The 21,267-nt window shown below is 36.4% G+C and overlaps 1 protein-coding gene across 1 annotated transcript in view; it reads left to right on the plus strand.

Annotated features, from left to right (window-relative positions):
- LOC148871126 (DNA polymerase epsilon catalytic subunit A-like) overlaps window positions 1–21,267 on the plus strand; it is an 89,967-nt gene that overhangs the window by 45,431 nt on the left and 23,269 nt on the right. The window contains exons 21-42 of the mRNA XM_088967631.1: window positions 52–228; window positions 423–510; window positions 670–750; window positions 843–986; window positions 7,811–7,906; window positions 8,043–8,243; window positions 9,252–9,306; window positions 9,400–9,542; window positions 9,630–10,102; window positions 10,821–10,968; window positions 11,049–11,246; window positions 11,355–11,429; window positions 13,034–13,224; window positions 14,822–15,005; window positions 15,097–15,161; window positions 15,320–15,452; window positions 15,597–15,698; window positions 15,800–15,883; window positions 16,197–16,271; window positions 16,588–16,647; window positions 16,746–16,993; window positions 17,079–17,127. Of these exons, the coding sequence (XP_088823757.1) occupies window positions 52–228; window positions 423–510; window positions 670–750; window positions 843–986; window positions 7,811–7,906; window positions 8,043–8,243; window positions 9,252–9,306; window positions 9,400–9,542; window positions 9,630–10,102; window positions 10,821–10,968; window positions 11,049–11,246; window positions 11,355–11,429; window positions 13,034–13,224; window positions 14,822–15,005; window positions 15,097–15,161; window positions 15,320–15,452; window positions 15,597–15,698; window positions 15,800–15,883; window positions 16,197–16,271; window positions 16,588–16,647; window positions 16,746–16,993; window positions 17,079–17,127 (3,070 nt within the window). The remainder of the gene's footprint in view (window positions 1–51; window positions 229–422; window positions 511–669; window positions 751–842; window positions 987–7,810; window positions 7,907–8,042; window positions 8,244–9,251; window positions 9,307–9,399; window positions 9,543–9,629; window positions 10,103–10,820; window positions 10,969–11,048; window positions 11,247–11,354; window positions 11,430–13,033; window positions 13,225–14,821; window positions 15,006–15,096; window positions 15,162–15,319; window positions 15,453–15,596; window positions 15,699–15,799; window positions 15,884–16,196; window positions 16,272–16,587; window positions 16,648–16,745; window positions 16,994–17,078; window positions 17,128–21,267) is intronic.

Genomic DNA, 21,267 nt, shown 5'->3' on the forward strand with positions numbered 1-21,267 from the left:
GCTTTTTGTTCTGATCATCTGCCAGTGTATGCATTTCTTTGATTTTTCTAGGGGTGCAAGATGGTACTCAATGGAAATGGCTGGAGTAGTCACTTATACTGGGGCAAAAATAATTCAGAATGCTCGTCTACTGGTTGAAAAAATTGGGAGACCTCTAGAATTGGACACAGATGGCATCTGGTGTGCACTTCCTGGATCTTTTCCAGAGAATTTCACCTTCAAAACAAAGTAATTCATGTTTAATCCTCCTCATTTCATGTATTAGTGCTTACTTCTGTGGTATGGATTGAACATATTCTTTTTGTTTATACAGACTATTTGTTTCTACTGTTCGAAAGTCTAGGATACTTTGGTCTAGTAAATGAGGATTTGTTCTTTCGCATGGTATTTCTCCATGTACTGACCATTGAAATAATTTTCAGAGACTCGAAGAAGAAGCTGACAATATCATACCCTTGTGTTATGCTTAATGTTGATGTGGCTAGAAACAATACAAATGATCAATATCAGGTGAGAAAGAATTTCCTTCACTGCGAGTAGTATCAACTCTGCTTCCAGGAATATTTTGTGTTCCTCTTTTCCTTTACTTTTTGTTCTTTTCATTTGTCTTCTGCTCTTTGGGAGAAAGGGTTGCATATGATCTAAGTACTAATGGAAACTTCCAACCAGACACTCAAAGATCCTGTGAATAAGACATATACAACTCACAGCGAATGCTCCATTGAATTTGAGGTGGATGGACCATATAAGGTGAATATGGACAATTGAAACATAATCAGTTCTTGAGGTAAATGCTTTTCATCAGTTTCTTGGTGATTATTTGCTCTCATTTTGTTGTGTAGGCAATGATTCTCCCAGCTTCAAAGGAAGAAGGGATTTTAATTAAGAAGCGATATGCTGTCTTTAATGATGATGGAACCCTGGCTGAACTTAAAGGATTTGAAATCAAGAGAAGGGGTGAGCTTAAACTTATCAAGGTTTTCCAGGTATGTTATCTTGTTCTCAGGAGTTCGCAATTGCATGTGTTATTAGATTTTTCCTATCATAGAATTGATTCTTTGCCTTCATATATTGATTAAATTGTAAAAGTTATTATTTGAAACTTTATACCGGTAGCTTTTATTGCACCATAATGTTTCCTGTTTGATTTCTTAACGTCACACTAATGGGTTCATACGGATGAATTCACTTGTTAACACCTTATGCCTCTGATTTTGACCTAGATTATTGTCAACACTCTTGGCCGAATAGAGAAAGGAACAATAATAGTCTTAGAGGTGTCAAGAATGATTTGACCCCCACCTCAAAGAGTCTTTTATATATTAAAAGATATATACAATTACAAGAATGCCCATATAGGGCTGAAAGAGAAAAGAAGAATAAGATGTATGTGTAATATACAACAGGGACTATACTAATAAGATACATCAAGTTATAGAGTCTCCACACTCCCCCTCAAACTGATGCCTAGACATAAGTATTACCTTGTCTATAAGAAAGAGATGTCAAACTCTAGTCATAGCTTTGGTGAAGATATCAGCAATATGCATGTCCGAGGCTACATGAGGAAGCGATATAGACCAGTAGTGAAAAGATTTCGAATAAAGTGGCAGTCCACCTCGATGTGCTTGGTCCTCTCATGGAAGACAGGGTTAGATGCAATACTGATAGCACTCGTATTGTCTGCATAGAGAGGAATAGGAGTAGGAAGCTGAATGCCAAGATCCATAAAGAGAGATCGTAACCAAACAATCTCACTGCAAACCGAAGACATGGCCCTATACTTTGCTTCAGTGGAAGACTTGGAGACTGTTTGTTGTTTCTTACACTTCCAAGAGATGAGTGAATCACCCATAAAAACACCACCTAGAAGTGGACCTACGAGTGTCAGGACAACCAGCCTAATCCGCAATAGCATATGCTCTCAACTGAATAGGAGAGGAGGAGAAGAATAGTCTCTAAGAAGTTGTGTTTCTAACATATTGAATGATGCGATGAACAACAGTCATATGAGGCTGACGAGGAGCAGAAACAAATTGACTAACAACCTGAACAACATGAGAAATATTAGGCTGAGTCATGGTGAGATAAATGAGGGACCCCACAACTTGGCGATATAAGGCAACATTAGAAAGTAATGGACCTTTAGATTTAGATAGCTTAAGATTTAGCTCCATAGGTTTATCAACATGCTTTTCATCATTAAGACCAACAAGTTTAACAAGGTCAGAGGCATACTTCTACTGACAAACAAAATACCCTCGACCACTACGATGTACTTCCAGTCCCAAAAAATAGGTGAGAGGGCCCAAGTCCTTCACGTGAAAGGAATTTTGAAGTAATAGTTTCAATTCACGAATGCCCTCAACATCATTCCCACTTAACAACATGTCATCAACATATAGTAGGAGAATGTAATACCTCAAGGCCGTCTCCTAACAAAGAGAGAGTGATAAGAACTCTGGCTATATCCAATAGCAATTACAACATTGCGAAAGCATTCAAACCATGCCCGAGGAGCTTGTTTTAGACTATATAGAGATTTTTTGAGGCGACATACTAAAGAACGATCACTGCAGTATCCAGGAGGAGGCTTCATGTAGACTGTCTCCTTCAACTGATCATGAAGAAAGGCATTTTTCACATCAAGCTGACATATGGTCCAAGACTGAGCGACAGGCACTGTTAAAAGAACACGAACTATGGTGATCTTTGCAACAAGAGCAAAGGTTTCTTCATAGTCAATACCATACTCCTGACTATATCCCTGGGCGACTAAACATGCCTTGTATCGATCAAGAGATCCATCAGATTTCAACTTGATGTTGTAAATCCAACGACTCCCAACAATGGATGCAATTGGAGAGCAGGCACAAGGTCCTGAGTGTCATTCTCATGTAAAGCATGAATCTCTGCATCCACAGGTTCCTTCTACTGAGGGCTACTATTAGCTTCCTGGTAGGAGCGAGGAACATCTGTGGAGGATAGGACAATATACAAAGAGTTTAAAGGAAAACCATAGCGGTCAGGAGGTCTAGATATACGAGTAGAGGTATCACTTACAGGAGCAGTGGTAAGATGATGATCCGAACCGGGAGGAAGGAGAGTCGTAGGCATAGGGGCTGGATCACGTAACCGCTTGCGAGAGAAGACGAGAAGGTCCTTCTCAACAAAAGGAGGTGGAGCATCTTGTGAATCAAAGTTTGGAAAAATAGAAATAGACGGTATAAACAATCTAGCAATTCTAATAGAAAAGGAAATGTGCTAAAGGAAAACAACATTATGTGATATACGAACGCGACGGATAGAGGGATCATAATAAAGAAATCCTTTGTGGTCATGATTGTAACCCACAAAGGCATACATGATAGATTGTGTAGACAATTTAGAGTGTTCACGAGAGGGAAGATGAACAAAGCACACACATCCAAAAACAGGAAGCATGGATAAATTTGGAGTACGACCAAACAACTTCTGAAAGGGAGACATATTACCAAGAACGAAGGAAGGAATATAGTTGATAAAAAACATAGCTGTATTGGCCGCCTCTACCAAAAAAGGTGGAGTATGAGATTCCTGTAATAATGTCCTCACAACACTAAGGAAATGTCCATTCTTGCGCTCGACCACACATTTTGCTGAGACGTATGTGGACAACTTTGTTGCACTTGTATTCCATGATTATTCAAATAGGATAAAAAAATCTCTGTCAGTGTATTCTCCCCTTGAATCCGAATGGAGAATACACACTTGTGATTGAAACCAAACCTGTACCATCGCATGAAACAACTTAAATGTTGGGAACACCTTAGACTTGTTGCAAAGAAAGTATATCCATGTGTACCTGGTACAATCATCAATGAATGGCACAAAATATTTGTGTCCAAGCCAAGAAGTGATAGATGCAGTCCAGACATCACTATGTATAAGCTTGAAGGGAGAGGTAGCATGCTCAGATATGTGAGGAAATGGTAAGGTACGACTTTTACTTAAGCAACAAGAAACACAAGATGTATCAAATGTGTGCAAGGGAGGGACTCTATTCTTAATAAGGCCTGAATCAAACAAAAATTTTAATTTTTTAGCATGTAAATGACTAAAACGTTTATGCCATAAGTCCCAAACATTATTTCTATGACTCAGAAAGGAACTAGAACTGGAGGAACTGAAATAAGCTGCTGCTGCTGCTGTTTGAGACTTCTCGAACTCCAATGCAAATAGACGACCCAACCTATGCCCCTTCCCTTTCACCTTCTCAGTGTTCCGATCCTGAATTAAACATCCATCCTGAGAGAAGATGTGAATGTTATCTTCATCAACTAATTGGCCAACAGAAATCAAATTTGCAGTGAGATTAGGAACAAGAAGGGTCTTGGTAAGAGGGAAAGATGCAGTGGGTGAAAGCTTAAGAGACATATCACTACTACCAATGATGTTTAACTTTTCACCATTGGCAGTAATAATATGTTTGTGATGGGTTTCATTGAGGTTACTTGGTTGGTAGCTCCAACGTCAATGATCCAAACATGAGAAGGAGAAGCACAATAACTAGAAAACTCACCAGGTAAGCCAATAACAGAAAGAGCAGAAGAAGTAGCAGATGTTACCAGTTGTCAAATGTTTTCCTCAACCATAGATGCTAGAGAATCACTTTTAACAAAAGAATCACCACCAGTAGTAGATTTGTTACTCCCATGTGCTACAACAATAGTGTCAATTCCATAGGTAGATCCTTCCAGTTTTATTGGAATAATATCGTCTCTATTGAAAGGCCATTTCAGCAAGAAAACAACAGTCCAGGCACAAGGATATCAAAGAAAACCAAATTCAGCAACCAAGAACTCAAGAATACAGTCCAAAAAGGGCAAGTTTTTAAGACTGTTGAGTCTAAAAGCTTTCAAATATGAATTTGAAGTCTGAATCAAATAAATGGGAAGCAAGAAAACCCTAGGACAACACCAGATCTAGGATTATAGGTTGATCAAATCAGTCGATTGAGAGAAAACTGTGATTTACCAACACATCAGGCGTCTTCTTCAAGAACAAGGAGGTAGCTTGTGCTGATCAAAACAGTCCTTGAAAATATCCAAACTAGAAACTGAGTGTAAGGTTAAGAAGAGCTTGAGAGAACCCTTCAATCTGGAGAGAAAAACTCAAATCGTAAGCTGATGTAGAAGGACTAAAGTCCAGAAAAGTTGCAGTCTAAAAAAGTAAAGTATACAGTGTTGCCGCCCCAAGAAGAAGATCAGAACTCCTTTGAAAACTTCACCAAATTAGATGCTGTTCGTAGGTAAAATAGATCAGGTCTAGGCGACACCAGGTATGAAGTCCAAAGCTGTTGCAGTCCAACAAAGGAAACTGTACAGTGTTGCCACCCCAAGAAGAAGATCAGAACTCCTTCGAAAACTTCACCAAATCAGATGCTATTTGTAGGGAGAATAGATCAGGTTTAGGCGACACCGGATCTGAAGTTTGGCCTCGAACCAATGTCTCCCAAGAGAGACCTAATGAAATCTCTCCTGCTGGTTGCGCAAGAGAAGACTGAACAGAAAAGGGTTGATCAAAACAACCCTAATACGATTGGATTATTGCTTCTAGTGAGGTTCAAGAGAGAGAAAAAATAGATCAGAGAGCAACCTGCTCTGATACCATGTCAACACTCTTGGCCGAATAGAGAAAAGAACAAGAATAGTCTTAGAGGTGTCAAGAATGGATTGACCCCCACCTCAAAGAGTCTTTTATATATTAAAAGATATATACAATTACAAGAATGCCCATATAGGGATGAAAGAGAAAATAAGAATAAGATGTATATGTAATATACAACAGGGACTATACTAATAAGATACATCAAGTTATAGAGTCTCCACAATTATAAGTTCAGGGGATGCACGATGGATGCCATTATTAATTTCTATTTATTTTTAAAGTTTGAAGCACATTTGATGAATGCTTTTTTAATTTTCTTGAAGTGGCCTGCCATCATAGATGAAATTTTGAACAAATTTGTACAGTTTCCTTAATTCAATTTTGTACTCTAAATCCTCTTGATTTTGTCTAAATGGAACACATTGAAATGGTTAGAGAATTTCTTGCAAAGCCGGTTTAAAGAGTTCAAATTTTGCATGATCTAGTTTTATGAAAAACAACCTCATTTGAATGTGGAAAATCTACCAAAAAATTTCGTCTTGTTTTAATCATATCTTGACCTTGTAAATAAAAATCATCATCCAAGCCTTATCCCAAATGTATGGGGTGGGCTATATGAATCCTGTTTTTCCATTCTGTTCTGTAATGCCATATCCATTGTTAAATTATGAGTACTTAAATGATTTGTTATTACTTTGACCCATGTCCTTTTTGGTCTGCCCATAGCCCTTCTAGCCCCTTCAACTTGCAACAGATCACTTCTTATGGATGCTGTCAATGGATTTCTGTTCACATGACCAAAAAATCCTAGTCTGCTTTCTCTCATTTTATCACCTATTGGAGGCACTCTGAGGTTCCTTCCAATGACTTCATTTCTGACCCTGTCCTATCTAGTTTTTCCACTCATCCATCTCAGCATATGCATTTCTGCCCCACTTGTTTTGTTGATATGTTGCTTCTTGATGACTCAACACTCTGCTCCAAACAACCTGCAGCATACAGTTTTATCTTATTGGTCAATCATGCTGCTTTATGTTATAAGTTGTTGGAAATAACTGGATGATGCCTTGACGTGAATTTGTTTAAAATCAGTAGGTTGGCTACACAAACACACACATAATATACATTCAAGCCTACAAACTATCCCTCAACTTATCAAAGACTTATCTTAACTCTTCAAGTTCAACTAGCGGAACCTTATTCTGCCAATGCACTCTACCTAGGGTTTGACTTTTATCCAATCATTAGTCATTAGTTCCTTTTCTCACTTCTTCAGCACATGATCCTTTTGGCTTTTTCTTTCTCTTTTTTTTTTTTTTTTTTTTGTAACCCTCTGTTTGCATTACGCTACTCGTTCTTATTGGTGTAGTGACAATAAGAGCAAGGATTTGATGGAGTTTTCAATTTGTCTTCCCTCTTGTAACATCTATTTACACATAGTGAAATTATGTATGATTGCAGATATATCCCTAGAATTAGAAGGGGCTAAAATAGACAAAAAAATAAAAAAAATACCTATTCACAAATCACAATAAGGTACATGCTACCATGTAATAGAATCCATTCTAATATGTTATATTCATCAACTGCATTTTCTTAACACTTCTACTTAAACTGATGTGACGGCAAGATTAATTTACCAACAAGATAATCATGATGTGAATGAGTCATAGTATTGGTAAAGATATCTGTCATTTTAACAGTGGTAACTGTGCGAGGAAGAGCAATTATCCTAGTCATGTATAAATCACATATCAATCTAGCAAAAAAAAAAACATGTATAAATCACATATGAAGCGGCAGTCCACTTCAATATGCTTTGTATGCTCATAGAAAATTGGGTTTGAAGTAATTTGAATGATGCTCTTGTTATCAATATATAATGGTTCAGGGGATAGATGGGTAACATTTAATCCTGCAATTTTTTCCTACATGACCATTTCAGTCTTATCCTGTAAGTATTGCCACTCCATTTAGAATTTGTTGTATTAACAATCCTCAAAATTATGGTTTTACCCGTTCTACTTGAAATGAATAAGAATTAATTATGATAGTGCTCTTTTCATAAGACCGGTCTAATCTCTAAATATACCTTTTATTATAAACTTCTATTTAAAAGGTTTATTTTTTAACTTCAATTTTTTCTTTTTCTTGTGTGCAGGCTGAAGTTTTTGACAAGTTCCTCCATGGGACAACCTTAGAGGAGTGCTATTCAGCTGTTGCATCTGTTGCCAACAGCTGGCTTGATCTTCTCGATGTATGTAACCTAATTATGTATGCCTGCAAATTTCTTTTGGGTCCCCCATTTCTTGCATTAGAGATGCGGTAGCTTAGGTTGAGCCAACAGGGTCAGTAAAATGAGATAACACTGACAGTTTAAATTTATATGTTAGAGTCAAGGTACTGATATCGCTGATAGTGAGTTGCTTGATTACATATCGGAATCAAGTACCATGAGCAAGTCCTTGGCAGACTATGGAGAACAAAAGTCATGTGCTGTAACGACTGCAAAACGACTTGCTGATTTTCTTGGTGATACAATGGTTAAAGATAAAGGGCTACGCTGCCAGTATATTGTAGCTCGTGAGCCACAGGTATATGTTTTCAACCTTTCATTTTTCTGGATGAGAAGAAAGTCATTATTAGCTCTTCAGGGCATTAATGGACAGTACACATCCTTTTTCTTGTTCTAAGTTTGATACACACATCCTTGGTCATTATATGAAATCTTCATGCATATGTTACCCATTTAATATTTGTTTTACATCATTGTCTTGTCCTATGTTTTCTCTTGTCAATATAAAAGATTTGATATTACAAGTAGAATTAGGAAAATGACTTTCCTAGTGAATTTCTCTTGTTAACTGCCTACTTCTATTAATCCTTTGCATTTTTTTTTCTCATTGTCAGTGTCATTTCCTCATTACCTCCTTGAGGGATATGATTGGTTATTTTGTTTGAATATGTCTCCATATATGGTGGTTTTGTAGGTCAAAACTATTCAGTCAGTTGTGATTTTTGAATAGTAAAAGGATAAGTTTGTTTTAATTTGTACTCTTGGTTTTGACATTCCAGGAGTTGTGTGTTTTTTTTTTTTGGAATGGTAAAAGGACATTTGTGCCACCAAAACTATTTCAAAATTTTGCAAACATGGCCCAAGAATCTTTGAAACATCATAAGCCGTACTCAGACTCAACACTAGAGTGGGCAACAAGTGGTTGCTTCTTGATTCTCCATGACACTAAATTTCCACATTGACATGCTTAATTAATCATATGACAACTACCATTTTGTGGATATTGGGAATACAACAATTTTTACTAGTACGAGTCTCTTGAAATTAGCTACTACTAGTGTTACTTAGCAATGGTGCTGTTTTTCTTCAGAGTGCCTTCAACTTGTTAACTTTAAGCATTGTTTGCCTCATGTTTCATAAATTTCTCTATCAAGTGTTGGCAGACAAATTGGTAATTGTGCTACTGTTAAACTGTAAAAGGACATCAACAGCTTCATTTTTATTACTATAAATTCTATTGTTGTTGCCATTATTAATATTTTGTGTGAAGATTCTCTTACCAGTCATTCCTCCTGTTTGTATACAGGGCACACCAGTAAGTGAGCGTGCCATTCCTGTTGCTATATTTGAGACTAATGCTGGTATAAGCCTTCATTATTTCCATATCTTGGGCTCATACTCTGTTTTCACATGGAAAAGAAGATTGAGGTGATATGTTTTTCTTTCTTTTGTAGAAATTATGAAGTTCTATGTGCGCAAATGGTGCAAGGTTTCATCAGATGTGGGAATTCGATCAATTATTGATTGGTCCTATTACAAGCAACGACTCAGTTCAGCAATTCAAAAAATTATAACCATACCTGCAGCAATGCAGAAGGTGCCAAATGCTAGAGCATTATTTATAGGTTTAGATGATCCAAGCTTGCATTATTTACTTTTTCCCTGTATGAATTGAACTTGTCAGGTTGCTAATCCTGTCCCTAGAGTAGTTCATCCTGATTGGCTGCATAAGAAGGTCCGTGAGAAGGAGGACAAGTTTCGACAAAGAAAAATAGTTGATGTCTTCAGCTCGTTGAACAAGGATAATACCAAGCAAACAAATTTCTCTGGCATCAACTCCAATCATGTATTGGGTGAGATGAACATGGAGGATTTGGAAGACTTCCAAAACAAGGGCAGTGCTTCTGTAGTCGGACCTCGACCTGTAGTTCGTAGCTATGAAACCAACAGGAAACAACATTTAGTGAAATCATCTAGTTCAATGATTTCTTTGGCACAACAAACTGATGCTACTTGTAGACTGAACCAACCTCTCATGCCATTGCATCCAAATACTATATCGGATACAAATGTTGACAGAAATGCTGATTACCAGGGATGGCTTGAAATAAAGAAGAGAAAATGGAAATATGCTCGAGAAGAAAGGAAGAGGCGCAGGTATATTCATTTTTCTTATCCACATTATTTATTAGTATACATAAAAGTGCCACTTAAGTGGCAGAGAATTTTTTATGCTATTTATGATAATGATCAGATTTTTTCGGTCACTACCACTGGTATTTCGAGGTCATTACTTATTATAGGGCATTGTTCAATGCCATCCAACTGAGCACACCTGAACACAGTGGTGCAAATTGATAAATAACATGTGATACTTTTATTTTTGTAGTGTGCCAAAATATGGTTGGTGATAACAAAAGTATCACCCTTCATTAAGACTTTAAAACAGAATCTATAAGAATTTATATAGCTTGGTTATGGTTCATATATTTCTACTTTGCCTGCATCATCATTCAAATAAATTACAAGAGTAGAAGTACAGATAAGAACTTATTTTCTATTTTTGTGTGCCAGATGTGCTTTATGATTTTATTGGTACTCTGAAGGAATGAAAATTTACTATTTCATTTCATCATATTTAAAGTGCAAATATCAAATATATGGGATACTATTATAGTGTTTCTAGATTGTTATGTATACATATATTTCCACTTTACCTGCATTCTTATTCAAATAGATCTGAAAAGTTGTGAGGAAACAAATATTTGGCTCTAATCTACTTCACATGTGTGAAGTTTGGCTCCAGTTAGCTTGCTATCAACCTCATTTTTTTGGCATAAAGTCCTGTTTGACTTAGCATGTCGGATCTCTGCAGGTTGGGCAATCTGAGGGGACTAGATAAATCTGATGAAGTTTCTAAGTTGTCTAGTGCTGTGGCAAGGCAGAAACAAGGCTCTGGTAGAAATGGTGTCAGTTCATTTTTCCGACAACATGAAGTGTCCCTTGTGCGTTCATACTGGCAGGTAATTTTTTTTTAGCTTTTTATGAACTATTATCTGGTTAGTTACTCGATGCATGTTAACCTCAATCTCGTATGGTTCAGATAATACAGCTCATCCCAAGTTCACACCCAGGGCAATTTTATGCTTGGATTGTTGTGGAAGGAATCATGATTAAAGTTTCCATAATTGTACCCAGAGTATTTTACCTCAATTCCAAAGCACCAGTTACAGAAGAATTTCCTGGGAGGCGTGTTAATAAGACTCTTCCTCATGGACGTCCTAGTTTCAATCTTATTGAGGTATCATTAGTGTTTTCAGCTATAAACTATGACAGATTGCTTGCTATAACTTGTTGGAACTTCAAGATCTTAACTTAATCTTCATTTTCATTTTGTTTTCTGTGCTAGGTGATTACTGATGAAGATGAATTCAGGGAAGGAAGCAAAAGACTTGCAGCTCACCTTGCTGATCCAGAAGTTGAGGTATAGTATATTGTAATTAACATGCATACTCAGTTGAAAAATGAAAACATAAATGGTTGTATGACTCTTCTCTGTGTCCCTGCCCTTTTAAATTTGCTACCTTCAATTTCTCTGCTATGATGTCCTGATTTTCATGTGTTTTTATCTTTTTCCTATTTCACAGATGTTTTTGCTTTCAGTCCTGTACATGACTACATTGTTGAAAATTCCTGTTCCTATTGATTATTCTATGATTCATGGAAAAGTATGGATACTTGCGTGATCCTTCTACCAAAAAATATGTAGTTTGATTTTTCATTCAACATGAAACATGATTCTGATATGTTTATGGTTGGATAACTTGGATTGACTAAGGTTGAATCGACTAATCTTCTTTGATGGCTACTGATTTCTTCCATGTTATTTGCAAGGTTCAAAATATCGCAATGTATTGGGCTGTATCAGCCGATATGTATTATTCCGACAAGAACCTGATACACGGAACATGTATAATTCCTTTGTTCCATTTCTTTTCGTACATATTAGCCGATACGGGCCCATGTCGGGCTGTTTCAGATCTATTTCGGTCGATATGGGCCCAAAACAGTCTGATACAGTTCGATACATTTGATTGTTTCAGTTCATTATTAATTTCGTTAATCAATATTTAATACCGAATCTCTCATTAATATCGTTATTCCTATATTTAAGTCTAATTTCTCTTTCATTAATTAGTCAATTACTCCAAAGCAAATTTAAATTTAAATTTGACTTTTAGTGCCTAATTCAAATTCTCTCATTCATTCCTTTAATTAATGATCCCCTCTCATTAATTTCGTTTTGTTAGTGTAAAAGCTTCAAATTTTAGCTATAAGAAGATTTGAACTTTGGTCACTTGATTTTAACAACCACAAGCTCACCAATGAGCCACACATTTGTTTTCTATGATCATATGTATTTCTAATTTTAAGTAAATTTTCACTTTTAATGAGTGACAAGTGTTTATTAGTAAATGCTAGAATTAATTATTAAAATTTATATACTAACAAATATTAAGATTAATTATATTGGTTTTTTAAAAATTGTCATTCACATTGTAGTTATTCCATGATTTTTCAACGGTTACTAATTGCATCCCGATATGTCACACTTTATATAAACCATTAAATTATGTTTTTTTTTTTTTTTACATTTAAATCACTTATTTACAATCATATAAATTTTATAAGTATTGTTAGTAATATATTTTTTAGGATTTATTTGAATTTTCTCCTATATTTATGCATATCTTGATTTTTTGTCCGTATCCATACGTATCTAAACCATATCCTGATATGTCTCTTAAAATTGTCTTTCCGGTATACCTTGTGTTTCCGATACTTTGAACCTTGGTTATTTGATTAATTTTCTCTAGAGAAGAAAAAGGTAAAAGCAAATGAACAATATGAAACAATCTTCATGCATAGTATCTCACATTGGTTCTAAATTTTTATTAGAGTACATGCTATGTTAACTACTAAATTATGCTATTTATTTCTGTCATTGTTGTAAGTAGTGCCTTTTTGGATAAAACAATGAATATTCAATAATTTCAGCTTTTAATGGGAAGTCCACTCTTTTATCAGGGGATATATGAGACGAAGGTGCCACTTGAATTTAGCGCCATCCTTCATATTGGTTGTGTCTGTAAAGTGGACAGAAAATCTATGAGTCGAGATGCACAGAGTAGCTGGGGTCTAAGTGAACTCCAAATGAAGACCACAACAGAATGCCCGTATCTTGAGCAATCTCTGTCCTTCTTTTACTTATACCATAGGTACAATGTGAAGCATTCTGGCTTTAACTCCAGTGGAGTGTTAAAAGGTTTTGTTTTTATGATGATTCTAGGCCTTTATCTGAACATGTTGTAATACCATAGGAAAAAATTTTAAGTGAAAAAAAGTTTATAAGAATAATATTATGTCCCAAGATATGAATTACAATGCAGTTGCTGTTAAATACACAATATTATTTAAGTCAGCTGTCATTAACCTGGAAGACTGATTTACTTTATCCCCTGACTGTTATAACTACATTTTGGATGTAACTTGTAAATGTGCATGTGACAATTCCTAACAACAAGAACAAAAACAATAGTTTAATTAATTAGTTAATAAATCCATTGCCCTTATCAGAATCTATGTAACAAAGACAAGTTACCTAAACATGATGTAGTTTATATCAATCTTTTCAACCCACGGTTGTACTGGATGGCTGGATTGATTGATTTATCTGAGTCTGGTTCACCCCAAATCACTTTTTTTACAAAAAACTGTTGACTTGGTATTTATCAAAAAAAAAAAGAAAAAAGAACTGTTGACTTGGTCAACAACCTGAATACCTGACTGGTTAAATTGTTCACCCATTCGACTCAGCCAATGGGCAATGACTAATGGGTTAGAAATTAATTAATTTTCTGTATTTTTAGCCATTTCCGTCCCTAATAAAATTATTCTCATTTATGGTATTTTTATTTAGTATAGAGACATGTCCAAATTTTTACAAATTTTATAAATTTATATTGTTCTATTTCTATTGTTTAATTTAATTTGACTTGTTTGACCTAGATGGTTGAACTGTTGATTCATATAATCTGGAGGGAAATGCAGTTCCAATTGATTTTTAAAACACTAGTTTTTTTTAGTGCTTTCAACCTTCAGTCAAATTGTCTGGTTAGATTGGTTTAGCCATCACCTGATAGGGATTCTGAGTACATTTCACCACTAAACTTGCTTGCAAAAAAGAGAGTTGACTTAGTCAATGATGTGATGACTTGGCCTTGAACCATTGAACCATTTGACCTGTTTGGCTTAATGGGTTGTATATTAATTCTCTTATTTTGATTTTTTTTGGTATTCCATTTCCATTATTAATAAAAATAATTACTATTTTTCACACATTCACACCTACTCTTGTTTAATATGATGAATAAATAATATTAGATGTGCCCCTTTATTCTACATTTCTGTATTTTTTTACATTTTATCTATTTTTAATTTTTTTTCTTATTGAATTATGACATAACATGTTGATCCATTTAACCTTGATGGCTGAGACACTAATCCAACACCTGTACAGAACAAATGGTTTTGTTTCCTGGTTAGAATTGGAATCACATTTTAGGATTAGTACCAAGAAATATTTTAGAACAAAGATTTGTCTTGCAAAAGTTGCATGCAAATGTCTGATGTATATGCAATCTTTGAAGCTTGGTTGCAAAGTATCTGTAAATGCAGATGCAATTATCAAAACTATCTTTTTTGATCTGTATATGTCTGTTAAATGTTGATGCCCTTCAGTTTTATGCAAATTTCGTTAGTAGTTACAGAAAGCTTCAGGAAATTTTCAATATAATATACCTGTGTTGATTCCAGTATCTCCGAGGGACGAGCTATATATGTTGCATATTTTCCTGCATCTGGCACAACACTTGTTGTGGTGGTTAATCCTTTCCAGAACAAAGAGTTGACCCCATCTATTCTTGAAAAGCAATTCTGTGAAGCTTGCCAATCTTTGTCTATTGAGCTCCCTTTGCGTGGAAATGGCATTGTTTTCAAGGTGAAACTGTAGTTTAATGTTGCTATAAGCCTGTAATGTTAATTGTCTTTCTAATGCTACTTTTTTTTTAATGGTACATAAAATTGTGCAGGTGGAATATGTTGGATACGTCAAAGATGCAGAAAAGCTTTTGCAAAGAGCAATAAATGAGTACAGGTTACAGTTCAAATCCATATATTTAACTTGACATTTATTTAATTTCATGTAAGCATTTTTAATTTAGTTCTGAAGGTTGCAAACGTAGCAGGTCCTTTTGATTTGTCCAATTTTACTTGTTCAATCTAGTTGTCGAAATATAATTGTATTTGTTACAGACAACAACACCATGGACCTGCAATTGCTGTCATTGAATGTCCAAACATTATTGCAATGAAGTCAGGCATACGCATTCTGGATGATTTTCCTTGTGTAAATATCCCCTGCAATGTTCGTGATAGCCACTATCAGGTAAGTATTTATATGTAGATAGTTTACAAAAATATGCTATTTTATTGTTGTCATTTTCTGACATGCATGTATTAACAAAAAAAAAAAAATTGACATTCATCTGGTCATAATAATATTCACATGTTGGTGTTCTGTGCTCGGTAGGCTCTTGGTTGGCAGATTGTGGCTGCGAAAATCGGAATGCAACGATGTGCTGCTTCTTCACAATGGTTGAATGAGCGAATATCTCTTTCGAGATATGCACATGTAATGTTTTATTGTCCCATATAATATTTGCCTGCTTTTTTTTGTGAATTTGGGTGGATGAAAAGTAAATTGTATTAACCATATTAATATAATAAGAACAGGTTCCGATGGGGAATTTTGAACTTGATTGGCTGCTTTATACAGCAGATATCTTCTTTTCAAGAGCTTTGCATGATCAGCAACAGGTAAGCAATAAGTCATTGTTTATGTTTTTGATCCTAAATGAGCAAGTATCTGTTTATCATAAAAGTTGGATGAAAATATTAGCTCAACAAGTTTTTGAGTGGCAGATTAATCAAGGTTTTTCATTTGTACATGATAATCTTATAGTCCTTGATAGTTTAAGTCCTTTTATTAAATGTACTTGTGTCATTGATGTCTAACCAAATTGATCATATATGGTCATGCTAATGAATCTTATTGGTTGAAAACTATCCTGATTCATGATTTCTTGGTTGTTTTGCAACTCATTTTACCTAGCTCCATTTGAGTCTTTAGGTGCTATGGATATCCAATGATGGTATTCCAGACCTAGGTGGCATCGTTGAAGAAGAGATTTGCTTTGCTGATGAAGTAAGTTGCAGGACCTTTTTTTTATTGTGTAAAACTGTTAATAGCTAAGGCATAACTTGTGGCAGTTTCAACTTTTCTTAGTCTATAACTTGTTAAGGTGCTAGACAGTTAAGATTTAAAACAGGGGTATATCATCTAAAACTTTCACCTTTTCTTAGCCCATTAACTTTGGAAGGTTACTCTTTTTAACTACTTCTCTTTGTATGCTTGTGTTTGAATGTGTAATCTGGTAATGCTGAGACTTGTCTCTGCAGGCTGTTAGTTTTGGTTCTTTTTTTGCATTTCTAGTAACTCAGTGGTTATTTTGCTAAAGCAGGTTCATCAACTTGTTCTTATTTATCCTGGGGCATATAGAAAAGTGACTGTGGAGCTTAAGGTTGTCAATCTATATTGCAGAAAATGTTTATCATGTATTTTATTTCCAATTTGAAATTATTCATGCATGCATAATGATACATATCAATGATTGTGCAGATTCACCACCTGGCTGTAGATGCTCTTCTGAAGAGCAACCAGGTGAATGAAATGGAAGGTGGTGCCTTGTTTGGATTTGACCAGGAAATAAATTCTGGAGAACAGATTGGTTTTGATGAAACTAGCTTGTGTGCACCTGCATTCCGTGTCCTGAAACAGTTGATTCAGAGGTGTCTTGCAGATGCAGTTACCTCTGGAAATGTATTTGCTGATGCAATCTTGCAACACCTCTATCGGTGGCTTTGCAGGTTAGAATCTTTAAGCTTCTTTTGTATACATCTTGTTCTTGGATTGTTTAATTATTATTGTTATTATTTTATATTTTCATTGCAGCCCACAGTCAAAACTTCATGACCCAGCTCTTCATCGTGTACTGCACAAGGTACATTTTCCATGTTAAATATTAGCCATAAAATATCCAAATAATGAAATTATAAATTTTGTCATTGGATTTAATTTTCTGTTCTTTTTTATTTTTAATCTGGTTTTCTAGTACAAAATAAAATTGCCATTGAGTTCTATGATCAGATATGTTTAAAAATATGACAGTAGAATTTATGATGTTGTACCAAGAATATTTCAGTTGACAGTTGTTTGTTCTGTAGCTACAGTAGTTCGAACCAGGAGAAGAGAAGAAGAAGAAGAAAAAGAAGAAGAAGATGAAGAGAACAGTCGAACTTGATATACTAAACCCTATCAGTCGACCCTTAATATGGATTAGCCTCTAATTAGTAGTACAAAGACTAAACTGCCCCCACTTAAGTATGGGACATGAAGTCTCTATTAAAACTGCCACATAAGCACATAACTTAACAGAAATAAAATGACTAATCTATCCTTATTTGGTTAGCTCTAACACTCCCCCTCAAGCTGGAGAATATGTCATATAATGGTTTGTACAATAACCCACGACAGTCGAACTTCATAGACTAAACCCTATCAGTCGACCCTTAATATGGATTAGCCTCTAATTAGTAGTACAAAGACTAAACTGCCCCCACTTAAGTATGGGACAAGAAGTCTATATTAAAACTGCCACATAAGCACATAACTTAACAGAAATAAAATGACTAATCTATCCTTATTCAGCTAGCTCTAACACTCCCCAGCAAGCTAGAGAATATATGTCATATAATGGTTTGTACAATAACCCACGACCTGGAGCTCCGTTCAGGTACCTTACAATTCTAAGAATTGCATCCCAATGAGGTATCCAAGGGTTCTGCATAAATTGGCTCACTACACTGACTGCAAAGGAGATGTCTGATCTCGTGATAGTCAAATAGTTCAGTTTCCCCACTAGCCGTCTATACCTTTTAGGATCATCAAATATTTCCCCTGTATCATTGCTGAACTTAGAATTTGGCTCCATGGGAGTTTCAGCTAGTTTTGCACCTAACAGTCTTGTTTCATCCAGCAGACCATGAAGGAAGGCATTTTTAATGTCAAGTTGGAACAAGGGATAATCATACATAACTGACAGGGAAATTAAGACACGGACAAAGGTAGGAGCTGGAGGAGGAGCCGGTGTCTGTCGATGAGTATACACGTGCCAGATCGGTGGTCGTTCAGTAGGGATCTGCACTAGAGGAGGTGAAGGGTCAACCCCAACTAGACCACCCGGAACGGGATCACTGATTGGAAGAGGAAGAGGAAGCAAAGGTGGAGATGGATACTTTAGGTCCCGAGAGGAAGGGGACAAACTCAAAAAAGGTGACATCAGGACAGACATAGCACTTCCAAGTAATGAGATTGTAACACTTGTACCCTTTTTGAGTCTGAGAGTAGCCAAGAAAGACACACTTAATAGAGCGTGCATCTAGCTTGTCTATTCTAGGACTCAAATTGTGAACAAAGCACACAGCCAAAGATACGAGGTGTTAATGAAAAGGGAGACAAGGTGGGGAACAAAATAGAGAAGGGAGATCGACCATGAAGAATGAAGGAGGGCATCCGATTAATAAGGAAACACATAGTAAGTACAACATCACTCCAAAATTGTTTAGGAACACTCATATGATGAAGAATAGACTGAGTAGTTTCAAGGAGATGACGGTTCTTTCGTTCAACCACCCCATTTTGTTGAGGAGTGGATGCACATGAAGTTTGATGAATGATGTCATGCTGTTCTAAATACTATTGAAAGGAAGTAAGAAAGTATTAACGACCGCTATCTGAACGAAGAATTTTGATTGGAACACCAAATTGTGTATGTATTTCAGCATGGAATTTTTGAAAATTGGAAAATAATTGACTCCTTTCTTTCATTAAATAAATCCATGTCATCCTTGAACAATCATCAATAAAAGTGACAAAATACTTGTAACCATTATAAGACTATTTTAATCGGGCCCCAAACATCTAAATGAACCTGTTTTAGAGCAGCTATAGTAATCTGACCCAGTGAAGAAGGAAGAAGAAGATGAGGAAGAAGACAAGAGAAAGAGAGAACATGAGGGTTTAGTCGAAAACTAATTAGTCACCCATTCAATCGACCCCCTTATGTTTATTAGGTTCTAATTACACTTACAAAAACTAAATTACCCTCACTTAAATGTGGGGCAGAGTACTCTAATAAAACGACCACATAAGCAAAGTACTTAACTGACATGAGATTACTAAACTACCCCTATTCGGCTCACTCTAACAGAACCAAAGCAAAAGGACTTAACATACGACATTCAACTCTAGTACTGAAGGGAATACGACGATGTTTCCCATACTGACACAACTCACACTATAAAGACAACAAATGACTCAAAAATGGAACCAATATCTTGAGTGCCTTGAGAGATGGATGTCTTAGTTGACAATGCCACTGTAGAGGAGTGAGTGAAGTTTGAAGTGCAACTGACGATCCACCACCGTCAAGGTAATACAACCCACCAGCCTCATGCCCCCCACCAATCTTCTTCCCCGTCTTGAGATCCTGGAAAACACAAAAGGAAGGGAAAGATGTAATAGAGCAATTAAGAGTCTTGGTTAATTTACTAACAGACATAAGGTTGAATGGAAACTTAGGGACATATAGAACAGATGATAAAAAAGAGAAACCGTATCAACATTACCAACACCACAGATGGGAGAAGAGGAACCGTTGACAAGGGTAACAGTTTGAGATGTGGAAGTTTTAGAGAGGGAAGAGAACACACCTGGAGTCCCGCTCATGTGATCAGAGGCTTCAGAGTCAATAATCCTGGGAGAGGGTTTGGATGACAGACAAGCTATACCTGAGTGGGCAAGGGTGGCAGTAGTATGCTGTGAAGTAGTATGGAGGAACCTCTCATACTCATCACGCGGTACACTCACCATCTCCTTCTCGGAAACAGATGTAGATGTGGAAGGAGTTAGATCTTCCTGTTGATTATCACTGACATCAACCCCACCAGCTATTGCATGATTGGCCCATGTAGAAGGAGGGCCATGGAGATCATAACAGAAATTCACCAAATGTCCGCCCCTGCCACAATGGGTACACTTCCTTGTAAATTTACTTTTTCCTTTACCACAGCCTCCCCCCTGAGTCACGACCACCACCACGGCCAAATATGGAACCACCACGACCTCCTCGGGAGGCATGTCCTTCCCCTTTAGTACCACGCCCACCTCCTCTAGCTATCACAAATGCTGATCTGTCAGACTGTGTGGGATTCTTTGTAGGTCCCAAAGAAATTCTACGAAGTCGTGCAAACACTTCCTCAAGTGTAGGAAGAGTAGAGCCCCCTAATATTTGGGCCCTAACTCGTTCATATTCTGATTTCAACCCCACTAAGAACCTAGTGACATTTAGTTGTTCCCTCTGTTGTTGCTAAACCTTAACATCTGGAGGGGATGATAGACATTGAGTTCATTTCTGAGGTTCTTCATACTGGCATAGTACTCTTCTAGGATTTTATTCCCTTGCTACAGATCGAAATACTCCTGATAGAGCTGATATACCCTTGTAGTATTATCCTGTCCAGAATAAAGCTTATTGGCATGTTCCCATATGTCCTTAGCTGTATCTAAGAACATAAAGTTGGCACTTATTTTGGGTTCCATACTATTCCATAACCATGTCATGATTTGGGCATCTTCTTGTTCCCAGTCATCAAACCCTGAAGAGTCAGCAGGTGGTTTATCTTCCTTCACATGCTTCACTTTCCTCTTTGCCTTGAGAAAAACTTCCACCGACTTGGCCCATGGTACATAATTCTCACCATTAAGTTTAATCGAAGTCATTTGCACACCCAGATAGTCAGAGGGAATTACCACACTAGGTTTCTGATCACTACGACCATCTCCAGTTGTTGCCATGATGCTCTTCCAATGCTACTTTTAATCTGAATTCCCGGTCGCCAACTAAGTACTGCTGTCAGGAGTTTGATATTCCAGACACTACAACAGTCCCCAAACACAGTTGATAGGTACACAAACTTTTGTTCTTGTTCACCCCACTACTGATTTCACAAAATCGTGAATCACACTGACATTAATTCAGCAACTCACTGACCGCATACAAGCCCTCTTGAAGCTGCTCAAT

The sequence above is a fragment of the Nelumbo lutea genome, chromosome 2 (genome assembly GCF_056320005.1).
Source record: "Nelumbo lutea isolate HS-2025 chromosome 2, American lotus-T2T, whole genome shotgun sequence".
Taxonomy (NCBI): Eukaryota; Viridiplantae; Streptophyta; class Magnoliopsida; order Proteales; family Nelumbonaceae; genus Nelumbo; species Nelumbo lutea.